The sequence below is a fragment of the Perissodus microlepis genome, chromosome 7 (assembly GCF_051167445.1).
Source record: "Perissodus microlepis isolate ML-2025 ecotype Zambia chromosome 7, ASM5116744v1, whole genome shotgun sequence".
NCBI lineage: Eukaryota > Metazoa > Chordata > Actinopteri > Cichliformes > Cichlidae > Perissodus > Perissodus microlepis.
In genome coordinates this window covers 21318322-21339109 of record NC_140467.1, presented here as the reverse complement: position 1 = coordinate 21339109, position 20788 = coordinate 21318322, and the positions used below count along the sequence as shown (strand labels likewise).

General features: G+C 38.4%; 3 protein-coding genes across 9 annotated transcripts; 1 reads left to right on the top strand and 2 right to left on the bottom strand.

Annotated features, from left to right (window-relative positions):
* The first annotated feature begins 472 nt into the window (after positions 1-472).
* On the top strand, positions 473-4827 carry LOC146383028 (patatin-like phospholipase domain-containing protein 2). 3 transcript variants are annotated; one of them, XM_084934117.1, is made up of 9 exons: positions 473-793; positions 1356-1588; positions 1676-1741; positions 2436-2645; positions 2728-2788; positions 2877-3047; positions 3875-4016; positions 4150-4248; positions 4461-4827. In XM_084934117.1, the coding sequence occupies exons 1-9, from the start codon at positions 589-591 to the stop codon at positions 4717-4719; spliced, it is 1446 nt and encodes a 481-aa protein (XP_084790243.1). In that variant the 5' UTR covers positions 473-588; the 3' UTR covers positions 4720-4827. The 3 variants fall into 3 exon arrangements, with proteins under 3 accessions (XP_084790243.1, XP_084790242.1, XP_084790241.1); XM_084934116.1 differs by having other exon boundaries at positions 1356-1741; positions 2889-3047; XM_084934115.1 differs by having other exon boundaries at positions 1356-1741.
* Positions 4828-4910: 83 nt separating this feature from the next.
* LOC146383027 (G/T mismatch-specific thymine DNA glycosylase-like) lies at positions 4911-12709 on the bottom strand. Of its 2 annotated transcripts, XM_084934118.1 has the most exons (11): positions 12557-12709; positions 11863-11937; positions 9422-9588; positions 8463-8749; positions 8291-8360; positions 7897-8032; positions 7723-7805; positions 7538-7632; positions 6944-7115; positions 6450-6602; positions 4911-6079 (listed from the first exon to the last, which is right to left on the bottom strand). In XM_084934118.1, exons 2-11 carry the CDS (start codon positions 11919-11921, stop codon positions 5952-5954), a joined length of 1350 nt encoding a protein of 449 aa, XP_084790244.1. In that variant the 5' UTR covers positions 11922-11937; positions 12557-12709; the 3' UTR covers positions 4911-5951. The 2 variants fall into 2 exon arrangements, with proteins under 2 accessions (XP_084790244.1, XP_084790245.1); XM_084934119.1 differs by lacking the exon at positions 11863-11937.
* A 958-nt stretch (positions 12710-13667) lies between these two features.
* On the bottom strand, positions 13668-20644 carry tdg.2 (thymine DNA glycosylase, tandem duplicate 2). 4 transcript variants are annotated; one of them, XR_014800713.1, is made up of 10 exons: positions 20227-20644; positions 18969-19318; positions 18447-18646; positions 18251-18320; positions 15725-15860; positions 15538-15620; positions 15333-15427; positions 15076-15247; positions 14741-14897; positions 13668-14276 (listed from the first exon to the last, which is right to left on the bottom strand). XR_014800713.1 is itself a non-coding variant. In XM_084934121.1 (10 exons), the coding sequence occupies exons 2-10, from the start codon at positions 20280-20282 to the stop codon at positions 14791-14793; spliced, it is 1269 nt and encodes a 422-aa protein (XP_084790247.1). In that variant the 5' UTR covers positions 20283-20294; positions 20514-20644; the 3' UTR covers positions 13668-14790. The 4 variants fall into 4 exon arrangements, 3 of the variants coding, with proteins under 3 accessions (XP_084790247.1, XP_084790246.1, XP_084790248.1); XM_084934121.1 differs by having other exon boundaries at positions 13668-14897; positions 20227-20294; positions 20514-20644; XM_084934120.1 differs by having other exon boundaries at positions 13668-14897.
* Between the last annotated feature and the right edge of the window lie 144 nt (positions 20645-20788).

Here is a 20788-nt window from a genome sequence, read left to right as displayed (position 1 = left end):
CTCGTGGTATTTTGGATTTTGATGTTTTCTTTTTTTAATATCTATTATAGCTCTTGTAACCACATAAATATTTTTCAGATATAAACAATACAAATAAGCCAAATATTTGATTTGAACAAAGTCACAATTTAAGTTCAACATTGGGGCAAATAAATAGAATCACTTTGTTTATTTATTTCACCTAATACAATGCTCATTTGCTAATATGATATAACACACACGTGTTTCTTGGGGTTTTTTGTATCTCATAAATTATAGCCCTTCACAAACACCTACTAACCAGTCAGAATGGTCATGGCGTTTTCCCACTTGTGCCTCCCATATTTTTGTACACAGTGCGGAGTTGTGTAACTAATGAAAACTGTATCACATGTCATACAGCGGGCCAAATTACAGTTTGAGCCTAGTAAGTTGTGCAATACCACACCATAGCCAGCTAAAACACTCCTACATCTGACTGTAGTGCAGATAACGCAGGTCAATTCAACCCTGGGAGGCTCCTAAATGCACCAGCTGAACTCTGAGACACGACTGACAAAATGACAATATTATAGATATCGTTCTGAGTTTTAATTAATCTTACAGTCAATGGAGAAACCAGGTAAGATGTTTAACTGGGTCGAGGAGTGGAACATCTCTTTTGCAGGCTGTGGATTCAGGAGCATTTACTACGTGGGAGCTTTGAGCTGTATCCTGGAGTGGGCTCCACAGCTGGTTCATGGTGCTTCTAAAATTTGTGGATCTTCCTCTGGGTGTCTCGTGGCTGCAGCTCTCACTGTTGGCATTCCCATTGGTGAGTCACATTTAATGTACACTGCAGATTACAGTTTGTCCAGCTCTTCAACAGTTTGTTTCTTAAAGAGAAATTAAAGAGGAATTCATAAATAAAATGTAACTCTTGGTATCATTCTCATATATAACACAAAATTGACCAATAAAAATATGCAAGTTTATTTTATTTCTACATGCCTTGTTGAATATATGAAAACATTTTGTGTGACATAATTCATGTTTATTGCAATGCGTTGTATTTTTGTATGAAATTTTTGTCCTTTTTTCATTTGCACTTGAAGTACCCGTCCATTCATGAAGTTCAGGCATATCTCAAAACACATGGTGTTGTATCTGACACTAGGCGGTGTATTTCATAAGTTCCTGACACACAAACAGCTGATACAACAGTGAGAGCAAATTCCATAGGTCGCACAGAATTCAAGGTCAAGTGAGGGGACTGTAGGGAAAACAACTGCTGCGCAATAAAAAACAGACATGTGGATAATGCAATGATACATCATAATGTCACTGGTTCTCTACATTAGCCTGAACATCTGGTTCTGCTGCATTTTCTCCCTCAGAACAGTTGTGTGCTGATATTTTAACCACAGCGAAGGAGGCAAGAAAACACACCTTTGGAGTTTTCCACCCGACCTTCAGCCTGCTCCGGACAGTCAGGGACTCCCTGCTGAAAAAGCTTCCAGAAGATGCCCACCTCCGGGCTTCTGGAAGGCTCTGCGTGTCTCTCACCCGAATAGCTGATGGGAAAAATGTTTTGGTGTCCGAGTTTGCCAGCAGAGAGGAGCTCATTCAGGTTGATCAGATTGGTGACTTTACAGAAAAATTGTTGGGATCTTTTAGGCTTCTCTGTTCTAGTGATCTAACCTCTTTACCTTTGCAGGTTCTCATGTGCAGCTGTTTTTTCCCTGTTTACTGTGGTTTCATTCCACCTTCATACCATGGCATGGTCAGTCGAGCTTAACTTTTTTTTGTATGCTTTCTTTGCTTTTACTGGTCTTATTATTGAAATAAATGAGTAGAGATTTCTGTGCCATAGACCATAGAGAATGGGAAAGAAAAACCGCTTCAAAGCTACAGGAGCATTTTATTGCCAGATTTCAGAGGCAGGTAAATTTAGGAATCATAGAAGTGGAACGGGATATCATTCATATATCATATCAAATCCTTTCTCATCACGCCCTGTTGCAGTTGAGCGAAGACAACCATCTCAGCAGTCTCAGCAAGTTTCATAACATAACCTTACTAATCGGTTGGTGATGTTATGGTGGGCATGGCCATCTTATACAGTCTATGGCTTTCTTGGCTAAAAGGCGCAATATCTGGAGGCTTTGTTACAGCCAAAGCTTTTAATTTTTCCTCTGCTCACATGTTAATTTTAAACTTATTCAAGGTTTACACAAGGTAAGTGGTATAGAGCACACAGGTAAAGAGGCAAGCACACTGAAAATTATGATTGAGCATACAAACAGAGCACACAGCATACGTGTGATCTTTATTTGAGAGTAGTAATCCACCTTTACTTTATAAATGCTATGGCTGCTTTGTATACGAGGACAGTTCGTGACATGTTTTTGTCACACTAGATCTACTTCGTCATCTCAGCTTGCCATCAATTTTGATCAGTTTTTCTTTCTTCTAAGCGCTACGTGGATGGAGCACTGAGCAACATGATGCCGTTGTCCGAGCAGAGAAACACCATCACCATGGCCCCGTTCTCAGGAGAGAGTGACATTTGCCCCAGAGAAGGGTCATACAATTTCTTTGAAGTCCACTATGGAAACGTCAGCATTCAGGTCAACACAGGGAATGTATATCGAGTCTGTACATCCTTCCTCCCCCCCAGACTTGAGGTGGGTTCATGTTCAGAGCTCACGACTTTAAAGCAGTAGAGTGTACAGTAATGTTTAACAGTTTTTTTTTTTTGTGAGGCAGAAGCTGGCTGAGATATGCCACAACGGCTACATGGATGCTCTTTGTTTCCTGAGAGAGAAAGGTGAGATTTTTCCACCTTCATTTTCTTTAGCATTTCTGGTTTACACCATAAAGTTACATCAAAACATGTTATCAACCAACTGTCTCAGATCTGCTTACAGCACAAAATATTCACAGCAGTGCAGTGGTAGAAGCCAAATCTCCTTGCTGTGAGCAGACGAAGGAAGTGGGTCGTGCAGAAGAGAGGATGATGAAGTGTCACAAGGAAAATCATCTGGACCACAGAGTCATTGAGAACCTCCCAGTGGCTATCAAGAAAGGTAAGGAGGTCAAGTGAGACGAGCTGATCATCAGATATACAGAAGTTTTTCAAAAGAGTTATTGTAAGACTTTATTTTAATTGAAAAAAAATTGTCCTTGTAAGTGCGCTGGTTCAAATGGTAAAGAGGACACGGAACTGGAACAGGAAGAGTGTAATGATTTGGCATGAACATAAAACAATCATCTTTATCTTCGCCTTTCATGGCCATTGGTCCTGGATAAACCCCAGTGGAGGTGGTTGCATTGACTCACAAAACATCAGTTGTGGTGTACAAACCTAAACAAGGGGTCCTGAAAGCCTTTTCAAAGATTAACTTCTGACAGTTAATGACATTTAGTTAAATGATTATATGTTAATGCTAACAAATTGAAAAAGTATTACATTAGGAGGGCATTACTTGCATCCACCATCTTGATACTGCTGTATTCTTCAAGGTAAGAAGATAGAGGAATCTAATGTAGCTCATATTTAAATAATCATAAAATATTTCTTTACATTAACTGTTAATCAGATAAATAATCTAAAGATTAAAGATTAACTTTCAACTTACAAAATCCTCTCTGCTTTCAGTAAAAAGGTAGGCTGTAACAGTCTTTCTGATCTATTCGGTGGATTTATAGACTGCCAGGTCTGTCCACTGAGCAGCAGAATATGATGTAATCTTAAGATTTTAAACTAGTGATTTAAATTTCCCATTTTATGTAAAATGTATTAAATTGAGGTTTAAATGAATGAACAGTGTCATTTATACCACACACCAGGTCTCTCACAGGTAGCATGACACATAATTTTATGTAATTTCCACCCTTTGTGTGTCTGTGTTAGTGCTATGTGAGGCATGCAGGGATAGTCATGACAGTAGCAGCTGGAGGCCGCATTACAGGGACTTCCTGACAATGAATTTGTTTACCTATCTACTTACCTTCCTCATCTTACCTGTTGAGCTGACCATCTTTTTTACCAAAAGGTAAAGTGTGAACTGTTTGATCTAAAAGTTCCCTAATATCCTATTCTCTACTGGGCTTTGGAATGAACTTGGGTTAACAACAGCAATTAGTACTTCAATTTCTTTCTTTTTTTTCTGTGTTTTACTGTGACAGCATGGTGTCATTCAGCTGTACAGCACTTTGCAGATTGTTACTGTGGTCTGCAGATTTCTACAGGCAGAAATGGAGTATTAGCAATGATAGCATCAACAGGTATGTGTACATAAAAATTCACAATTTTACCTCTTTAAAAAAAACTGATTTAACCTTAGGATTATTAAATCTCATTTTTGGCTTTCTTTACATATGCCGTGTCTTTGTCACTCCAACAAACTGTATCTGTTGCTAATATTATAAGGAGGTAACATTAATGAAAAGCTCATCCTTTGTGTGATTTTTAGTTTTTTCCTCTTCATATTCTTCAGCGCATCTCAAGAGAATAACTGCATCTGCAGGTCATCTGGTTCAGACAGCAGGAATCAGAGAGGACGAGACATAAATACACAAACTCTGAAATCAAAGATGACCTCAAATTCTAAAATGAATCTCTGCTGGGACACCAATGGCAACATGGACCTTATGCCCCTAGTCTCAACTAGAACTGCATCTGGCCAGGTGATGTTAAACACACCAGGGAAGGGACGTGTAATCAACCATAAAGAAAGTGGAAAAAAGATTGATTAAAGGAAACCAACAAAGGAAAACAAACAAACAAACAAACAAAAAAACTTCAGCATTTGCTGAACTTGTTGACATCTTATCAACACCATGAGTCTAATTGTAATGTACAACAGGAAAATAAAAAGAAAGCCTTTTTCTTCGCAAAGATTGAACAATAGCTACCATGTGATATTGAAACAAAGGTAAAACAAAAGTATAGAAAAAGCATCATCAGTAAATTTTAATGGACAAATGAGTCATTCCGTGTGAACCATATAATCATAAACATAACATAATTCTACAATTCCTAAAGCAAAATAAAAATAAAATAAAACCCATTATATGTTTCGTAACACATTTAAAGGCTGGTGAGATGATGCCTCTGCAGGACCTCTGACATCGAGTCATCACTTTGCATCTCATCAGTTCATAGCACCATGAATGTAACATTTTAATGCTAACCAAGTCCTCCCTGCAAACAGAGGATCACACAAGCTCACACTGATCAGTCAAGTTTATAAAATAAAATTTCTGGAACTTATCTGCTGTTTAAACAGCAGATGTGAAAGTTCTCATTTACTGCATTGCAGTGCAGTGCAGTACAGTACAGTAAAAAGGCAAAACAAAGGTTTAAATGATGTGTGACAGTCTTCAAAAAGACAGTCACACATCATTAGCCACTTTCAGACAAGTATTAATTTGTATTCATCTTACAGCATCTTATCAATGGGCACCCCTGGTCACTCTGTTCTAAAAGTCAGAAGGGCAATCTTATTGGGCCAAACCTAGTAATATTTACGAATCACTTTAAGAAACAGACAGTATAAAAACTGGTGCTGAAGCGCCTTAAACCAAAGGCCAGCATAATGATTCATGTGGTTGTCAAAAAAATTTCTCTGGAATAATGGTATGTGTGAAAAAAGCTCTGAGGAACATTACCATCACTTATGTCAGGACAGAGCACTATCGATGTTGAACGCACTGTGTCTGAAAGAGGCTACTGTCAAGTCCCTGATTTCACATATTTAAAAAGACTGCAGTGAAGACGATCATGCTGTATATGTTTACAAGATCACAAAGAATTAAAAAGGTGCAGAAAATATATTCTGCAAATTTTCTAAAAAGTCCACTATATGTTTTTTTTTTAATATTCCACTCAGACACTAATTAAAAAGGAATTCTAAAACCTGACAAAAAAAGAGGTAAGAGCTAAGTTTGCTCAAGTCTCTGTGTGTAGCACAGGCAAGCCCTTTTCCTCATATGCTACCATCTTTTGGTCCGCTGCCTATGTCTGGAATCTGATCTGCAAAGGACTGGGTCATCCACTGTCCGTCTGGGAGCTGGCCATCAGCTGTTTGTGATACAGTCGCCTCCTGTGCTCCTTCTGGGGGTGGAGAACACAGAAACAGAAGCATTTTTCTATGCATGTAAGATGTGAACGAATGATGTCTGTAGCAAAGTTCATGCTCATGGTTACTCCAGCTCCTGGCCAGGATTGTGCCATCACTTTAAGACAAATTACACATGTCCGTGCAATTACATAACGCTACATTCACATCTGAGTAACAGATGGACTTATAAAAACTCAAATTTATACAAACTACACAGATTTATGCAAATTATACAAACTCAAGTGTCTCAACAGGTGGAGAATACAACTACCTGAAACTAGGAACCATAAGCGCCGAGGACTGTAGATGAATGTTGGGTGCATCCGAGCTCGCCCTCAGGCTCACCCTATCTGAACGACTTACCTGTATTTTCAGCAGATGAAAACGTGCAGTGACCGTTGCTCTGGCTTTCAGCTTGGCTTCCTTCAGGTCCTCTCTCGACATATGCTCCGCCATAGGCATCTTCATAACCAGGGTCGTATTGTTCTTCCTTTATTGCCAGCCTCTTGGCATCCTCTGTTGATATAAAAGGGGAAGAAATAACAAAATGCTTTAAAAAATTAATAAAATGGACAGGATATTAAATTAATGACTTCACTAATTTTAGTGGCTTTGAGGCATTTCTACAATATTAAAAGTAGGGAAAGTATCTATGGTAAATAACAGCGTAGTAGTTTTACTTTTTAAAAATTGAATTTTAATTAAAATTTCTAATTAAAGCCGCTGTAAAGGTACTTAGTGGTGAAATTCAGGTTAGACAGCCAAGTTACACATTTTTTAAAAAGAAAAAAACAAAACAAAACCCAAACACGCATACGCATGCACACACCCACCCACCCAGCCCTGGTCATGCTTACCCTTGGCCAGCTGAAGGTCAAACATGTAGTTGACCTCTTGGATCTCTGTGCTTCTTTGGACACCCTTCAGTTGGTCTCTGAGTTCTCTCAGTTTGATGTAGAAGTGGACTTTGTCCTGAGCACGAGGGAATTGGGCGCAACGAGCACTGGATGAAGGCATCAGAAACAAAGCCTGCAAAGAAGAAATAAACTCTTAAGTAAAGTCTTCAGAATGAAGTATCAGTTACTTTTAAGTATCACACTTGCAGTTCTTAATTTTCTAGTTGTCTATATTGATTTCCTCTGATATCAATATGTTGATCATATCACTTCTATCACAAAATATAAAGACTTGCACATTCAATTTCGGGTCAGTTCCTATAATTACAAACTTAAGCCTTTATGAACAAAATACTAGAAAAATCCTACATTTTTGACATTTTATTCTTAATATTATTTTCACACTTTGAACATTGTCTATTAAATTTATTGAATAAATACAAATAACAGGTGAAAATATTTCTTAAATATTCTTGAAGAACAGCATGTATCTGTATCATTTCCACCAATATCTGAAGAAACCTTTAAAAACCTGACTGAAAACTGAGTTCTCACCACGTCACAGTCGGGGATCTTGTGTGGCTGCAAACCAAATTCGAGTTTTTGTGGTTTTTTACCAAACAGTTCTCTGCAGAACATTTCATAGATGCCTGTGGACAAAAGAAGATAACTATTAGCTTAACTGACTTAAGCAAACTGTTTTATGGCAACTATTGCTTTTTGTTAGTAGGTGGGCTTACATTTTCCATTGAACACAGCAATAAGCGGCTTGTATTTTTTCAGCTTCTCCACAAGAATTTTGCCTCCTTCACGCAACTCTTTACTGGTGAGATGAAATGAAAGAAAAAGGTTTATGAAACCTATAAAATATTTTTTTTCTAATATGATGACTGAAATCTTTTACAGTCACATACCTTGTAAGATCTTTGCTCCCTGGTGTTGCCCTGGCCACCATGTTGGTGAAGCCCATTTTATACTTAACAGGTAGGACGGTGTCATGCATGTGGTTGAGCTGCTCATCAGTAAATCCAGACAGAAACAAACACTTCCCTGAAATCAAAAAGTGACCAGGTGATTCAGCACCAAAGGCTAATAAATACGGACATTTTATTGAACCCGTGTACCCAGAAGAATTCCATACAGGAAGAGAATTTACAAACTTCACAGAGAAAGGACCAGGACATGCTTTATTCTGTAAGGTAAAAATCTGCACCACTGTGTCAGCAAATCAATAACCTTTCTGAAGCCTAAGATCCATTTTTATGTTACCACAAGACAACTCAAAATAATTACAGTATCATAACTTACAGAAATGATTTCCAGGACCTGGAAACCATCTTCCAATGAAAGCTGCCATCAGACCTGGATTGATACCAATCTGAAAGCAAACCGGTGAGGTTAGCCAAGCTTATGTTCACATTATGGTCTAGCAGTGAACTAGACATAATATATAATTATCCAACTAAAAAGTGAATCTTACAATGACATAGTCTAGGTTGTAGTCCAGCAGGTCTGGTAGAGTCTTTTTCATGACCTCCTCCTCTGACATGCCCTTGAAGCGGTCTACTTTCCTCTTTACCTTCTTGAAAGTTTCATCAATCTTCTCCTGTTTCCCATCAGCCTGAGCTGCCTTTTTGGGCTTTGGACCTGGTTTTGCTTTAGGTGCATTTGGGTCTTTTGGTGGCTTTCGTGCCTTTGGGACTTTTGGTGGTGTGGGTGCCCCTGGTTCCTTGGGTTGAGCTGGTCTGCCTCTCTTTTTAGCTGGAGCTACAAGAATTGAGAAAACAAAAATAAAAAAAAGATAAGAGACCATGATGTAAGTACTGTTGGAAGTCATTTGCTCTTGTGTGGTGTTAAACTGCAGTTTTGGCAGACTATTTCTATATATCATCATGCCCTAATATACAGCAAATAAATTATATTAAAAAAAAACACCATATATAATGGTAAGACTGTCACACTAAACTAACATTAGATCCTAAACTGAGGATAAAGTGCAACAAGGGGAAAAAGTTTATAACCCGCAGTAGATTTTTCTTTGTGAACAGGCTGCGGTCAGCTGCCCTAGCAAAGCTTCCTCCTTCCTCCAACTTATCAATACATACTTTACACAACTGAGTTACTGACTACACAATATTCATGCTTTGGTTAATAAACTTACTTCCCTTGTCACTGTCTATGAGCAAAAGGAACTCTTTAAAGCTGAGCACATCATGCTTAGGTGTAGCTCCAGCCAATTTACCTGCTCCTGCTGAACATCATGCAGCAGAAAACAAAACATAAAGGCCTAGTGCCCAGATAGGCAATTTAACTCATAATGTTTTGATGACCCCTATCAGACTAAATTACCGATTAACTGAAGGAATATCATTCCAGCCCATTTTAAACCCTGATCCTATCTTATAACTAGGTGTTAACACAATAAATATATCAAAGTACGTTTTGTCAAGTTGGTAGGTTCCAGCTGATCCCTCATGGGTTCCGGATTAACCATGTTTGCCATAGCTGGCTCTCCAGCTTGATGCTCTGTATAGTGAAACTGATGTTCAGGAATGACGTCTGAATATTGAGCCTGGAGAGCTTGAAACTGCTGGGCAGACCGAACCCTGAGGTGGAGGGAATTTAGAAAAACAAAACAAAAGCACAAAATGGGTAAGTATTTTTACAACAATCAAGTTAGCTGTGTGAGATGCACTGTGGAGTTAAAACAGATGTTAGCTGGATTACATAAACTATGTGCTTTTTGTTTAGGTCTTTTCGTATTTAGCTGAGTGGTGATAAAAGAGCAAACACATTGATTTTAATCATCTAATTACTAGAGATGGCACGATACCACTTTTTTATGTCCGATACCGATATCATAAATTTGGATATCTGCCGATACCGATATGAATCCGATATAGTGTGTTTTTTAATCAATAAAACTGTTTTTTTAATATATTGCTGCATTTTGTATAAGTTCATACTCAAGTTTAAATAAACAACAACACTAAAGCTATTCTGTTATACCTGTATGTAAAAAATACACTGCCCACAAAATATTTCATAGTTCAGCAACACTGATCAATCAAATAAACTTAAACCTACTCCATCCTCCCTATTCTGGTATTTTAAAGAGTACTTAGCAGAAATATTAAGCAACCTAACTCATAGGGTTGCAAACTCCCAGCAAAAAAAAATAGGGAACCACCCCCCACCCTCCACCTCATGATGCTTAATCGACGTAATCAACTTTAATTTGATACAGTGTGGGAAAAAAATGCACAGAAATAAATTATTTTTCAAGAAATATTAAATAGATTCAACATCTTTCTTCAACAGAATTGCAGACTGCACAGATGGTATCTTCCCAAAGGAAAAAGTAGTATAGCTTACTAGGGTATATTAGACTTAACAGTTACTATATACAGTAATGGACTTCTATACATTTTACATCAGATTAAAACTTTGGGTGTAAGATTTGGATAATTTTTTATTAAAAGCTAGACATTTTAAATGAGAGTAAGAAAGAAAAGTATGTCTTTGTGCCCCCTTTTCCCTGTTAATGCCCTATCGGCCCCCCTGGCTAAACTTTGCTAGATCCGCCCCTGCACAGTTACCAGCCGTCAGCTACATAAAAAAGGATCCTGGTGTAGAAAGTAATATTAAATAAATTCTAACAACAGCTTATCAAACTTAAACGTGCTGCTGTTGTTCAGCCGCTGGTTTCCTCTTTCTGGCGCGAAGTGGGCCAAAAACAAAGAAGAGAGACGGACTCGTGACAGAAAAGCCGATCAGCTGATCATTAATCAGTTTCACGATTGAAGTAGCATCAGGAGAGGGAGGGAGAGAGAAGAGGCAGTCGCTCCATATATCGGTTGTTAAGCTTAACGTGGGAATGCTTTACAAACATTCAGAGATGAACTTACACACTTGCTTTACTTCTCTCTGGGATAACTTCATCGGAGATGAAATGCCGGTTTGGTAGTGAGGCTACAAATACACATAGCCGCTCTATTACGTGATGCATACTGCTCCGACGTGCTACGGTTATGAGCCGAGTTACACCGTGTCGCAAGTTTTGTGAGGAGCTTTTTTTGATATTTAATGGATCGGATTACATTTTTTATTTCTCTCCGATATCCGATCCAGTAATTTACGTCAGTATCTGACCGATACCTAATATCGGATCGGTCCATCTCTACTAATTACAAGATCCCACATGTTTAATTTCAAGCATTTCTGACAGTAGTGCAACTTCATAAACTATTTAGTATAGCACAAACAGATTAAATCTAATTAAAACTAAACAAAAACATCAACAGCCTTAGTGGTTCTGCTATAAAGCAGGTTTACTGTGAATTAAATTACTTCTAAATATAGTAGGTAGAGCAGAAAAACTGGCACCTGACTCTATACTCTTTTCAAAACATTTAATATATATGTCCGATTCAACTGAACTTATGGTTTTTTCTTAAACTCCCCCCCCAAAAAACAAAACAAAAAAACAAACAAACCCAAAAACCTCTTGATTCTTGTGCCTGAAGAAAAGCAACAGCTTGAATATTAAAAAATCCTGTAAATGAACTGAAATGATTTTGACATCTCTGGGTTAGCAAATCAAACACAACCACATTTTTCCCCCCAATTGTGTTCCACGTATCAGATCACATCATAAGAACACTGAGCTCTGATTAAAGAAAATATACACCTTTATAACAATTGTTCATGATCCCAAATGGCATATTGTTAAAATAATGATGTAAAAAACAAAACAAAATGTCAAACAGGCAACTATGTGCACATGCTTTCATTTCATAGTATCACACTTTGCCAGTTAGAGGGCTGCTGACATAATCTGGGTCCAGTCTGGCCACACTGTGGTGAGGAGGAAGACTCACCACTGTTGAAGGTACTCCGGAGATACAACAGGCAGTGATCCATTCAGCTTTTCTTCCATCTTTTGGGTGGTTTGACTTTATTAAATAAATCAATACGGATGTTGAAGAAACACAGCTAGGTGATGTACATGTGGTTTAACATATAAGAGTTTGGCAGTACATGAAATTGAACGCATGTGACAGCATACTTTAGTCAGGCTGTGGAGTTGTACAAGACATAAACCAAAACACAAACACCAACAAAAGATAACTTAAATGGCCGTGATACATTAAAGTAAAGTCAAATTACTAATAGCCGAATAGATTTAGTATTTATAACAGTGGATATTTTAAATAGAGCATACAGTATACACCTGCTAAAATGTTTACCCTTTCCTTCCATGGCTATGCTAACTAACAAGCTAACATGAATTAAAACGGTTATACATTTCCTGTTTTAAAACAGGTTTAGAATACGGTGCAATGAGGTAAAAGTTCGCGTTTGTGGCTATCAATTCAGATAATGATGACTGTTTGTGGTAATATAAATGCTAAGATTTAATGCTATTCAGTAGCCGTGCCACAAGTACAGCTAATGTTAGCCAACAGCTAGCCGGGCAGTTAACTTAGCATGGATGAATGGCTTCGCTTCCACTAAGACTTCTCCCCATGAAATTGTAAACAATTTCTTAATATTATTACACGTAAAACATACCTGTTGAGGGCACTGATGAAACACTTCTTTTAAGGTAAGATGGTTATTATTTTTCCATATATTCACACACTTCTATTCATAACATTTGAGGTGGAACAGATGCAACAAAGACATGACAATCCTGCTACTCAACTTTGACACCGGAACATCTTAAGGCTAAGATGTAGGGATGAATAGGAAAACTGTTCGTTATTGTAATAGGGAAAAATAGCCCTATTGAATATTTTTGCATCATAAAATATTTTTTGATATGTTATTTTTACAAGCATATCGGAGAATAGTGTTTTTAATGCAAATTTGACGGTATAAATCGTTAGAAATGAAAACGACACGCCCCTATTTTCGGATTGGTATGAGCTGCTCGGTTTAAACTCCGTGAGGTTGCTGTCTATTGGTTGACATCAGTCCCTAATTTTGCAATTAGGTGCAGCATTTCTGTATTTAAATGTTTTATTTACAACTAACAGTCCCACAGCTATGACAAAACAAGGAAAAATAAGAGGACAGTTTCATTGTTTTTACAGAATTAATTAGAAATGATAAGATGATTCATAACAATAAAGTAGTAACAGCTCAGCTACCACTATTGCAGCATCTTATTACATCTTACAGGCTTAAAGACTACATTGACATACATTTCTTGTTTACTATTAGTTATTAATTATCTCCATTATTAAATTCATGCTGGATGCAAGAGTTATGCAAAAATCAGTAAATCTAGCCTGCTAAGACCTTGTTTTTAGGAGACTTGTATGCAAATTAACAGCGACTATCCCGCTTTTCAAAATGAGATTCATTATTCCCTTTAGAAGCCTAAACATTTTCACACTCAAGTGTTTTTAAAGACCAGTGCAAAATAATTCTCACAAAATCATGAATCAGGTATTTTGATGCAAGTATTTCATTCAAGGCTTTCAATAAGCATGAGAGAAACTCTAAATAATGAAATGCTCCTGTTCTCATCAAGCTTTGAAAATATGTGTTTTAACTCAAAAATAAGCATTATTCAGTCTTTATGAATGCTTGACTGTGTTTCTTTTCTTATAGGTTATAACACATTTATAGCTTCTCATGATAACTCAAACAATCGGAGAATAGAAACACGCCAGCGTTAATTTACAGATTTAATAACTCTGCACTTACACATTAGAAATTTCAGAGTATACAGTCAATAAATCAAAAAAATACGAGTCTATGAAAATACAAAATAAGTCACTGGAAACATGTTTAATAAAAATTCAATAAATAGTATTTAAAAAAACAATAACACCAAAAACATGCACATGTCTGAGTGCTGTGGGGGCTTTTCTGTTTTGTGCGTGACACTATGATGTCTGGGGAACAGAGGTCTTCTTCTCTCACAGTGTTACTTCTCATCCTTGGTGAGGCTACTAGGTCAGCTGGTATTTGTTGAGCAAATGTCCCGAGGTGTTACACATCATTATAAGCTGATGAGCATATAATGTGGATGGGCCTTTATGTGTGGGGTTTACATGTTTTCGCCATGCTCGCATTGGGTTCTCTTATGGTACTCCAGCTTCCTTTCACAGTCCAAACACAGACAACGGTTAGGTTAAAAGAAAACTCTTATTTGGCCCTAGGTGGGAATTTGAGCATGAAAGTTTGTCTGTCTCTAGCCCTGTGATTTACTGGCGACCTGTCCGAGGTGTACCCCGCCTTTTTCGCTGTGACTGGGATAGACTCCAGCCCCCTTCCAACCCTAAATTGGATAAGCAGAAAAAAAAAAAAAACAACCAATGGATGGATGGACACGTAAGCTACTTTTGATTGAATAAACACACAAATTAAACAATCTCAAGTTGTCAAGTTTCATGTGTTTTATGTCATTTGCTCCAAACTGTTTAATCCAGTGGTTCTCAAGCTGTGGGGCAGACCCCACTGATGGAGCACAGAGCTACTGCAGGTGTGATGTGGTTCCAGAGTAAAACCATGAAAGGAAACTACACTGTATGAGTATTATTCTCTTTAGGTAAAAGAAACAAACAAAAGTTCACTAATGCTAATGTGCCAACCTTTATTTTACTAAAATTCACACTTGGATTTTTTTTCTTTTTCTGAAAGGAAGTGCCAGAAGAAGTACATAAAAATCTCCTTAGATTTTTATATAAAAGTTGTTTAGTTGTCCCATTTCATCAACTTCTGACTACATGATAACTACACTACCTGAGTGCTCCAGTAGGCAGGCTTGTTTTTTCTCCTCCCCTGAATCTCTTTTAGTTCGAGGAGTTGTTGCTGTGCCTGGTTTCTTCATGCAGCACACTACAGCTTTCATACTCTGGATCCAGCTGCTCCTCTTTGATTGCAATCCTTTTAGCATCCTCTGCAGAACAAAAACATCAGCAGCAAGTTAATGATTTATTTAAGACAAATAAATCTGTGAAAATTGAAAAGACGCACATCTTTTTAAGCAGGTCCCTTTCTGAATTTGACTGAGATAAAGACGGAACAGCAATCTAATGCCTCATGTTTCAGCTGTACTGTGCAGCTGTGATATCTACCTTTAGCTAGCTGCAGGTCAAAAGAGTACTCTGTCTCTTCCACCTCATGGCTCGGTGCCAGGCCTTTCATCTGGTCTCTCAGTTCCTTCAGCTTGATGTAAAAATGCACCTTATCTTGTGCACGAGGAAACTGAGCACAGCGGGGGCTCGATGACGGCATCAAGTAGCACACCTGAAAAGAACGTCAAATGCTATGAAGACTGTTGTTTGTATAGCTGAGCAGATTTATGTTGAAATCATTTCCTGTTTCCACCTACCGTTTCAGTTTCAGGAATTTTGTACGGCTGTAGTCCAAACTCAAGGTTCTTGGCCTTCACACCAAAGGTTTCTTTGCAGAAGATTTCATAAATACCTGTAAAATTTACACAAAAATACCTTCAAAAAATAAACTCAATCAGCTAGTGCTAGTATCAAAACACTTCAACAAAAATGGAAAAAAGAAAATTGTTTGCATCATTTTACCTTTTCCATTAAACGCTGCTATTAATGGCTTGTATTTTTGTAGCTTCTCAAGTAACTGTCGGCCTCCTTCACGGATCTCCTTACTAGGACCAAAAAAAAAAAAAAAAAAAAAAAAGAGGACAAATTTTATTTTAAGTTACAAACTGTCTGTTTTGCATTTAGTTGTAGTCGCTTTAGTTAACTTTACCTGGAGAGATCCTTGCTGCCAGGTGTGGTCCTTTCTACCATGTTGGTGAAGCCGATGCTGTATTTCTCTGGCAGGCTCTGGTCATGCATGTAGTTAAGTTGCTGGTCAGTTAGACCCGACAGAAACAGACATTTCCCTGGACAGAAAAGAGGAGCTGAGTATAAAATCAACCAAGTGGCCGTCTAGCACAACACTGGACTCAAACCAGCTTTTTTCCTCCTGATTAATCATGTGTTCCAGTTGTAGAAGCTCTAAATTTACAGAACTGTTATCAGCAGACATTGCTACTTTTTTTTGTTTTTGTTTGTTTGTTTGTTTTTATACCATATGATCATAGCTGATCAACACTACTTTGTAAGGCAATAAGCCTGCAGAACAAGCATGGAGCTACTTCAGGTGAGATGCTGTTCCAGAGTAAAATATATTTATTTTAAAGTAATGATCCATGTTGATATTTTACATCCTGAAGTTGAAATAAGCAACAGAAAATTTTATAGCTAATATTTCTAAGTAACTACATCTAAAAACGTCTTGATGCATGCTCAATCATCAAGGTAAGTAAATCGGCAAAAGTTGATTCTGTTCATCTGGACGTAGCGTTTTCAGTGGGAGAAAGTGCATCCCAGTCACGGAAGCGTTGGATGTAATCTGTATGAGATTACAGGATGCCCCCAACCTCAGCAACAAAACCACTCTCGGCATCGACCAAGTGTGTTTGCTTTTGGAACTTTGTCTTAATTCCACCTATTTTACATACAAGGGTCAGTTCTACTGGCAGAAACATGGGTGTGCGATGGGCTCCCCAGTTTCACCCATCGTGGCCAATTTGTACATGGAAGAAGTGGAAAAGAGGGCTTTGCTATCCTACCCTGGAACACCACCAAGTCATTGGTTCAGATATGTGGATGACACCTGGGTGAAAATCAAATCTCAGGACGTACCACAATTCACGGATCACATTAATTCAGGGGACCAACACATCAAATTCACCAGGGAGGATATGAAAAGTGGCAATTTTCTTCTTAGACTGTGAGACTGCATTTCGTTGCCTTGTACTTGTGACGTGTGCAATGAGAATAAAGTTGAATTCTATTCTATTCTATTTCCATCAGTAATGGGGGACATCTAAAAGCTGATGTGTACTGTAAACCTACGCACATGGATCAGTATTTAAGGTTTGACTCTCATCATCCACTGGAGCATAAACTGGGTGTCATCACGACACTGCAACATAGAACAAACACCATCCCCACTGACACAGCGGCCAGGGAAGCAGAAGAACATCACATCAAGAAGGCCCTGAGTAAATGTGGTTGTCCCAGCTGGACATTTGTCAAAGCTGAGAAGGCACCTAAAGAAAGCTCCAGCTGATCTAGGAGAGAAGGACAACCGCTGCCTAAGCAAAAACCTGTAGTGATCTCGTATGTGTCAGGAGTATCGGAACAGCTGAGACGCATTTTTTCTAAACACCGAGTTTCTGTGGCTTTTAACCCCAAAACATGCTGTGCCAAAAATTGGTCCACCCCAAGGATCGGGTCCCCCGACACAAACAGAGTAACAAAGTGTACGCTGTTAAGTGCCAGGAGGATTGCCAGGATTTATACATCAGGGAAACCAAACAACCTCTGGCAAGTGGATGGCACAGCACAGAAGAGCTAACTCGTCAGGCCAGGACTCTGCAGTCTATTTACACCTACAGGCCAGTGGACGCTCTTTCAATGATGAGGATGTACACATCCTGAACAGGGAGGAACGCTGGTTTGAGCGCAGAGTCAAGGAGGCCATTTACGTGAAAAGGGAAAGACCATCTCTGAATCGAGGAGGGGTCCTAAGGGTACATCTTTCGCCAATTTACAATGCTGTGATTGCAGCCATTCCCCAACTCTTTGTGAATGGTACTCATGACCATTGATCACTGGTCTTTGATCACTGAGCTTTGATCAATGGTTGTTGATCAGTGGTCATGAGAATTCGCATATTAATGATCAAGGAACCAACCTCCCAGCCCATTGTTCATTCAGTGGTGCTAGTTTCAGTCATTATGCAAATGTACTTTTTATAAGATTGTTGAAACCTGCAGTCAGCTGAGACTGAAGAAGTCACCTAGATGAGTGGTAAAACGTCTCTTTCACTGAAAACGCAACATCCAGATGAACGTCCAGAATCAACTTTTGGGGATACATCTAAAAACTTCAAGGACACTCCCTTATTCTGAAAAACCTACCTAGCAAATCCTAATACTCTATGGGGGATAAATCAGAAATAGTGTTGCATAAATGTTTTGCTGACTCTTTAAACATCAATATTCACCTTTGAAAAGCTCTTTAAAATTTGATGTATTCTGTTGCCTGCATTCAAACCTGACAAGTTACAACATTCAGCTGCATTTCATCATCATATTGGCATCTTGGCCACCTTTAAGGTCTCTTAGAACAAGTCTTAGCTATAAAACAATAGTGACAATGCACCCAGAGTGGGTGGGCTCATATTTATTATAGTCGGTAATGAAACCGAATTTAAACGTACAGAAATGGTTCCCTGGGTTTGGGTAATGATGTCCTTTGTAAGCTGACAATAGGCCTGGATTAATTCCAATCTGAGGAGAGACACAAAATAATTAAAGACCTAAAGACTGCAAGTTGGCCATGTCACAAACCTAAATCACAATTAGAACAAAAAACAAAAACACAGAGAACAAAACTGGAAATACAAAATAACTCACTATCAAAATGTCGAGATTGTAGGTAATCACATCTGGCAGTGTTTTAGCCATAACTTCAGCCACTGACATGCCGTTGAAGCGGTTGAGAGCCCTCTTGGCTTTTTTGGCAGCCTCAACCTCATCGTCCTCCTCACGTGTCTCACCATCCTCCGCTTGCTGTTTCGGAGGTCGACCTCTCTTCTTCTTCACTGGTGTCACATCTAAGAAAGAAGAGGAATTTATTGAGTACTGAATCAAAAACAAACAAATAAAAAAAAAGACAATTAAAATACAGGCGACAGGATCTCAGAGAACGTATATTGAACAACCTATTGAGGAATTTTGATTTGTATTTTATGATGTCTTTTGTCTGGTTCATATGCAGCTCATTCCTTTAAACTGTAGTTAAATGTCTCCAAATTATTCTATGGGAAACAGAAGGCAAAAGTAGTTTTTTGTACAAATGGCAGCACACATATTTAAAATACATCAGATCTGAAACTTCTTGGGAAGAACTACTGTGATTGTAGCGTCTTCCATTACCTTTAGGTGGACCTGAAGGCTGGTGCTGAATACTTGGCCCGTGCTGCTGTGTATGCTGTGTGTGTTGAGCATGCTGTATGTGTTGTGTATGTTGATGCCGTGGGTGGTGCAGGAGTGCAAGATCTGGGTGCTGCTGGTGCTCTCTGATGTTCTGCTGAGACACCTGCTCCGGGTAATGATTTGGGGCTGGAAGGTAGTTCGGGTAAAAAGGTTCCTGATAAAAATTTGGATCCCGGTGAACAGATAGCTCGGCCATGACAGGCTCATCCACGGGACCTTCAGTGTAATGGTCCATGCTGGGATAGGGTGCCACATGCTGTACCTCAGGGTACTGCTGGCTGGACTGGTACCTAGTAGAGATGAGGGCGTGAAGAAGTTAAGCAAAAAAAGAAAAGAAAAAAAAAAAGGACATGAAACAGGATCCAGGTACATCAGGAAAATGTGGTGTGTGGAGAAGTGGGTGAATAAAACTTAAACACAGGACACAATACTTGCAAAAACACATGCGCTGACATCCACTAGTTCATATTTTCTGCATTTCATTTACTGTTTTCTATGTAAAACAGGCACCCCAATTATTGTTCATTGCTTTTATCTAGTTTACTGACCATTTCTGATGATGCAACCTACAAAACTAACCTTTTTGCACCTCTAATTGTGTATTTTTACAATAATCACAAGGTTGACCAGAATGGAATGAAGATACTTTTGCAGAATATGACGATACAAAGACAAACAGAGGCCAAATATGTAAACTATTCATTTTAACCTTGCGTGAACTGACGTGACTCTCTACAGGTGACAAAGTTTACAAGTGCAGTTTAAAAAAAGGCCTGTAGCAAACAAAGGTGTAATAAATGCTGGATAATGCACTGGCATGTTAAAAATGTAAGAAAAATATTTTAAATTAGTCAGACAAACATAACAGAATATATCAAGATATTCAGATTGTACAAGTATTGTTTTTCTTTTGCATGCCTAAATTTAAACCCAGAATATTTCTGTTTCATATTATTCCTACATAATTACCCCTACTTCCCTTTAATCAGGAATCATGGATTACGGTAGTCAATTATCCTTCACAATTACACTTATCAGTTGCTACAATCCTAAATATAAAGTATACAAATGTGTAGGCTATGATGTCGAGTGTCAAATGACATTTATTTTCCTCCATCATGCATGAAAATGAAAACGAGTCGAGGAGATAACATGACAAGTTTCCCCAGACCTCCTGCCACCTCCAACACCAACTCACCACTGCTGAAAATAATCCGAGGGAACCGTCAGTGAAGTAAACTGGTTTTCTTCCATCTTAACTGTTGACTTATTTGAATACATTAACATTTATTCTGCTGCCAAACTCATGGATAAACATGAGAAATGTAAGCGGTAAAGCGCACACAGTAGCTTGTTGGCACAAAGGCAGATGCTACAGGAAGGTTTAGCTAACAGCAAACTGACGAGATTTCGAAGTTCTACAGTTGTTTTAAAAACGCAATTTAATATTAACAAACATAAATGTAAATGGGTAAAGTAACATACCTGTCATACATTTCTTTAGCTTTCAAATAAGGAAATAGGGACTGGGAGTCTTCCCAAAACAAAGACCATTTAAACGCTCAACATTTCGATTTGATCCGGTTGGCTGAAATGCTTACCGCCGCCTTGTGGTCACTGTGCGTACTGCAGGGATCGGATTTCGACGAGTATTTTAAATGCATCGGTGACGTCATATAATCGATAGAAAACAAAAAGAACATTGCAGATCATTTAGAACTGTATTCGTGAAATCTGACACATAACACTTATTATAGAGC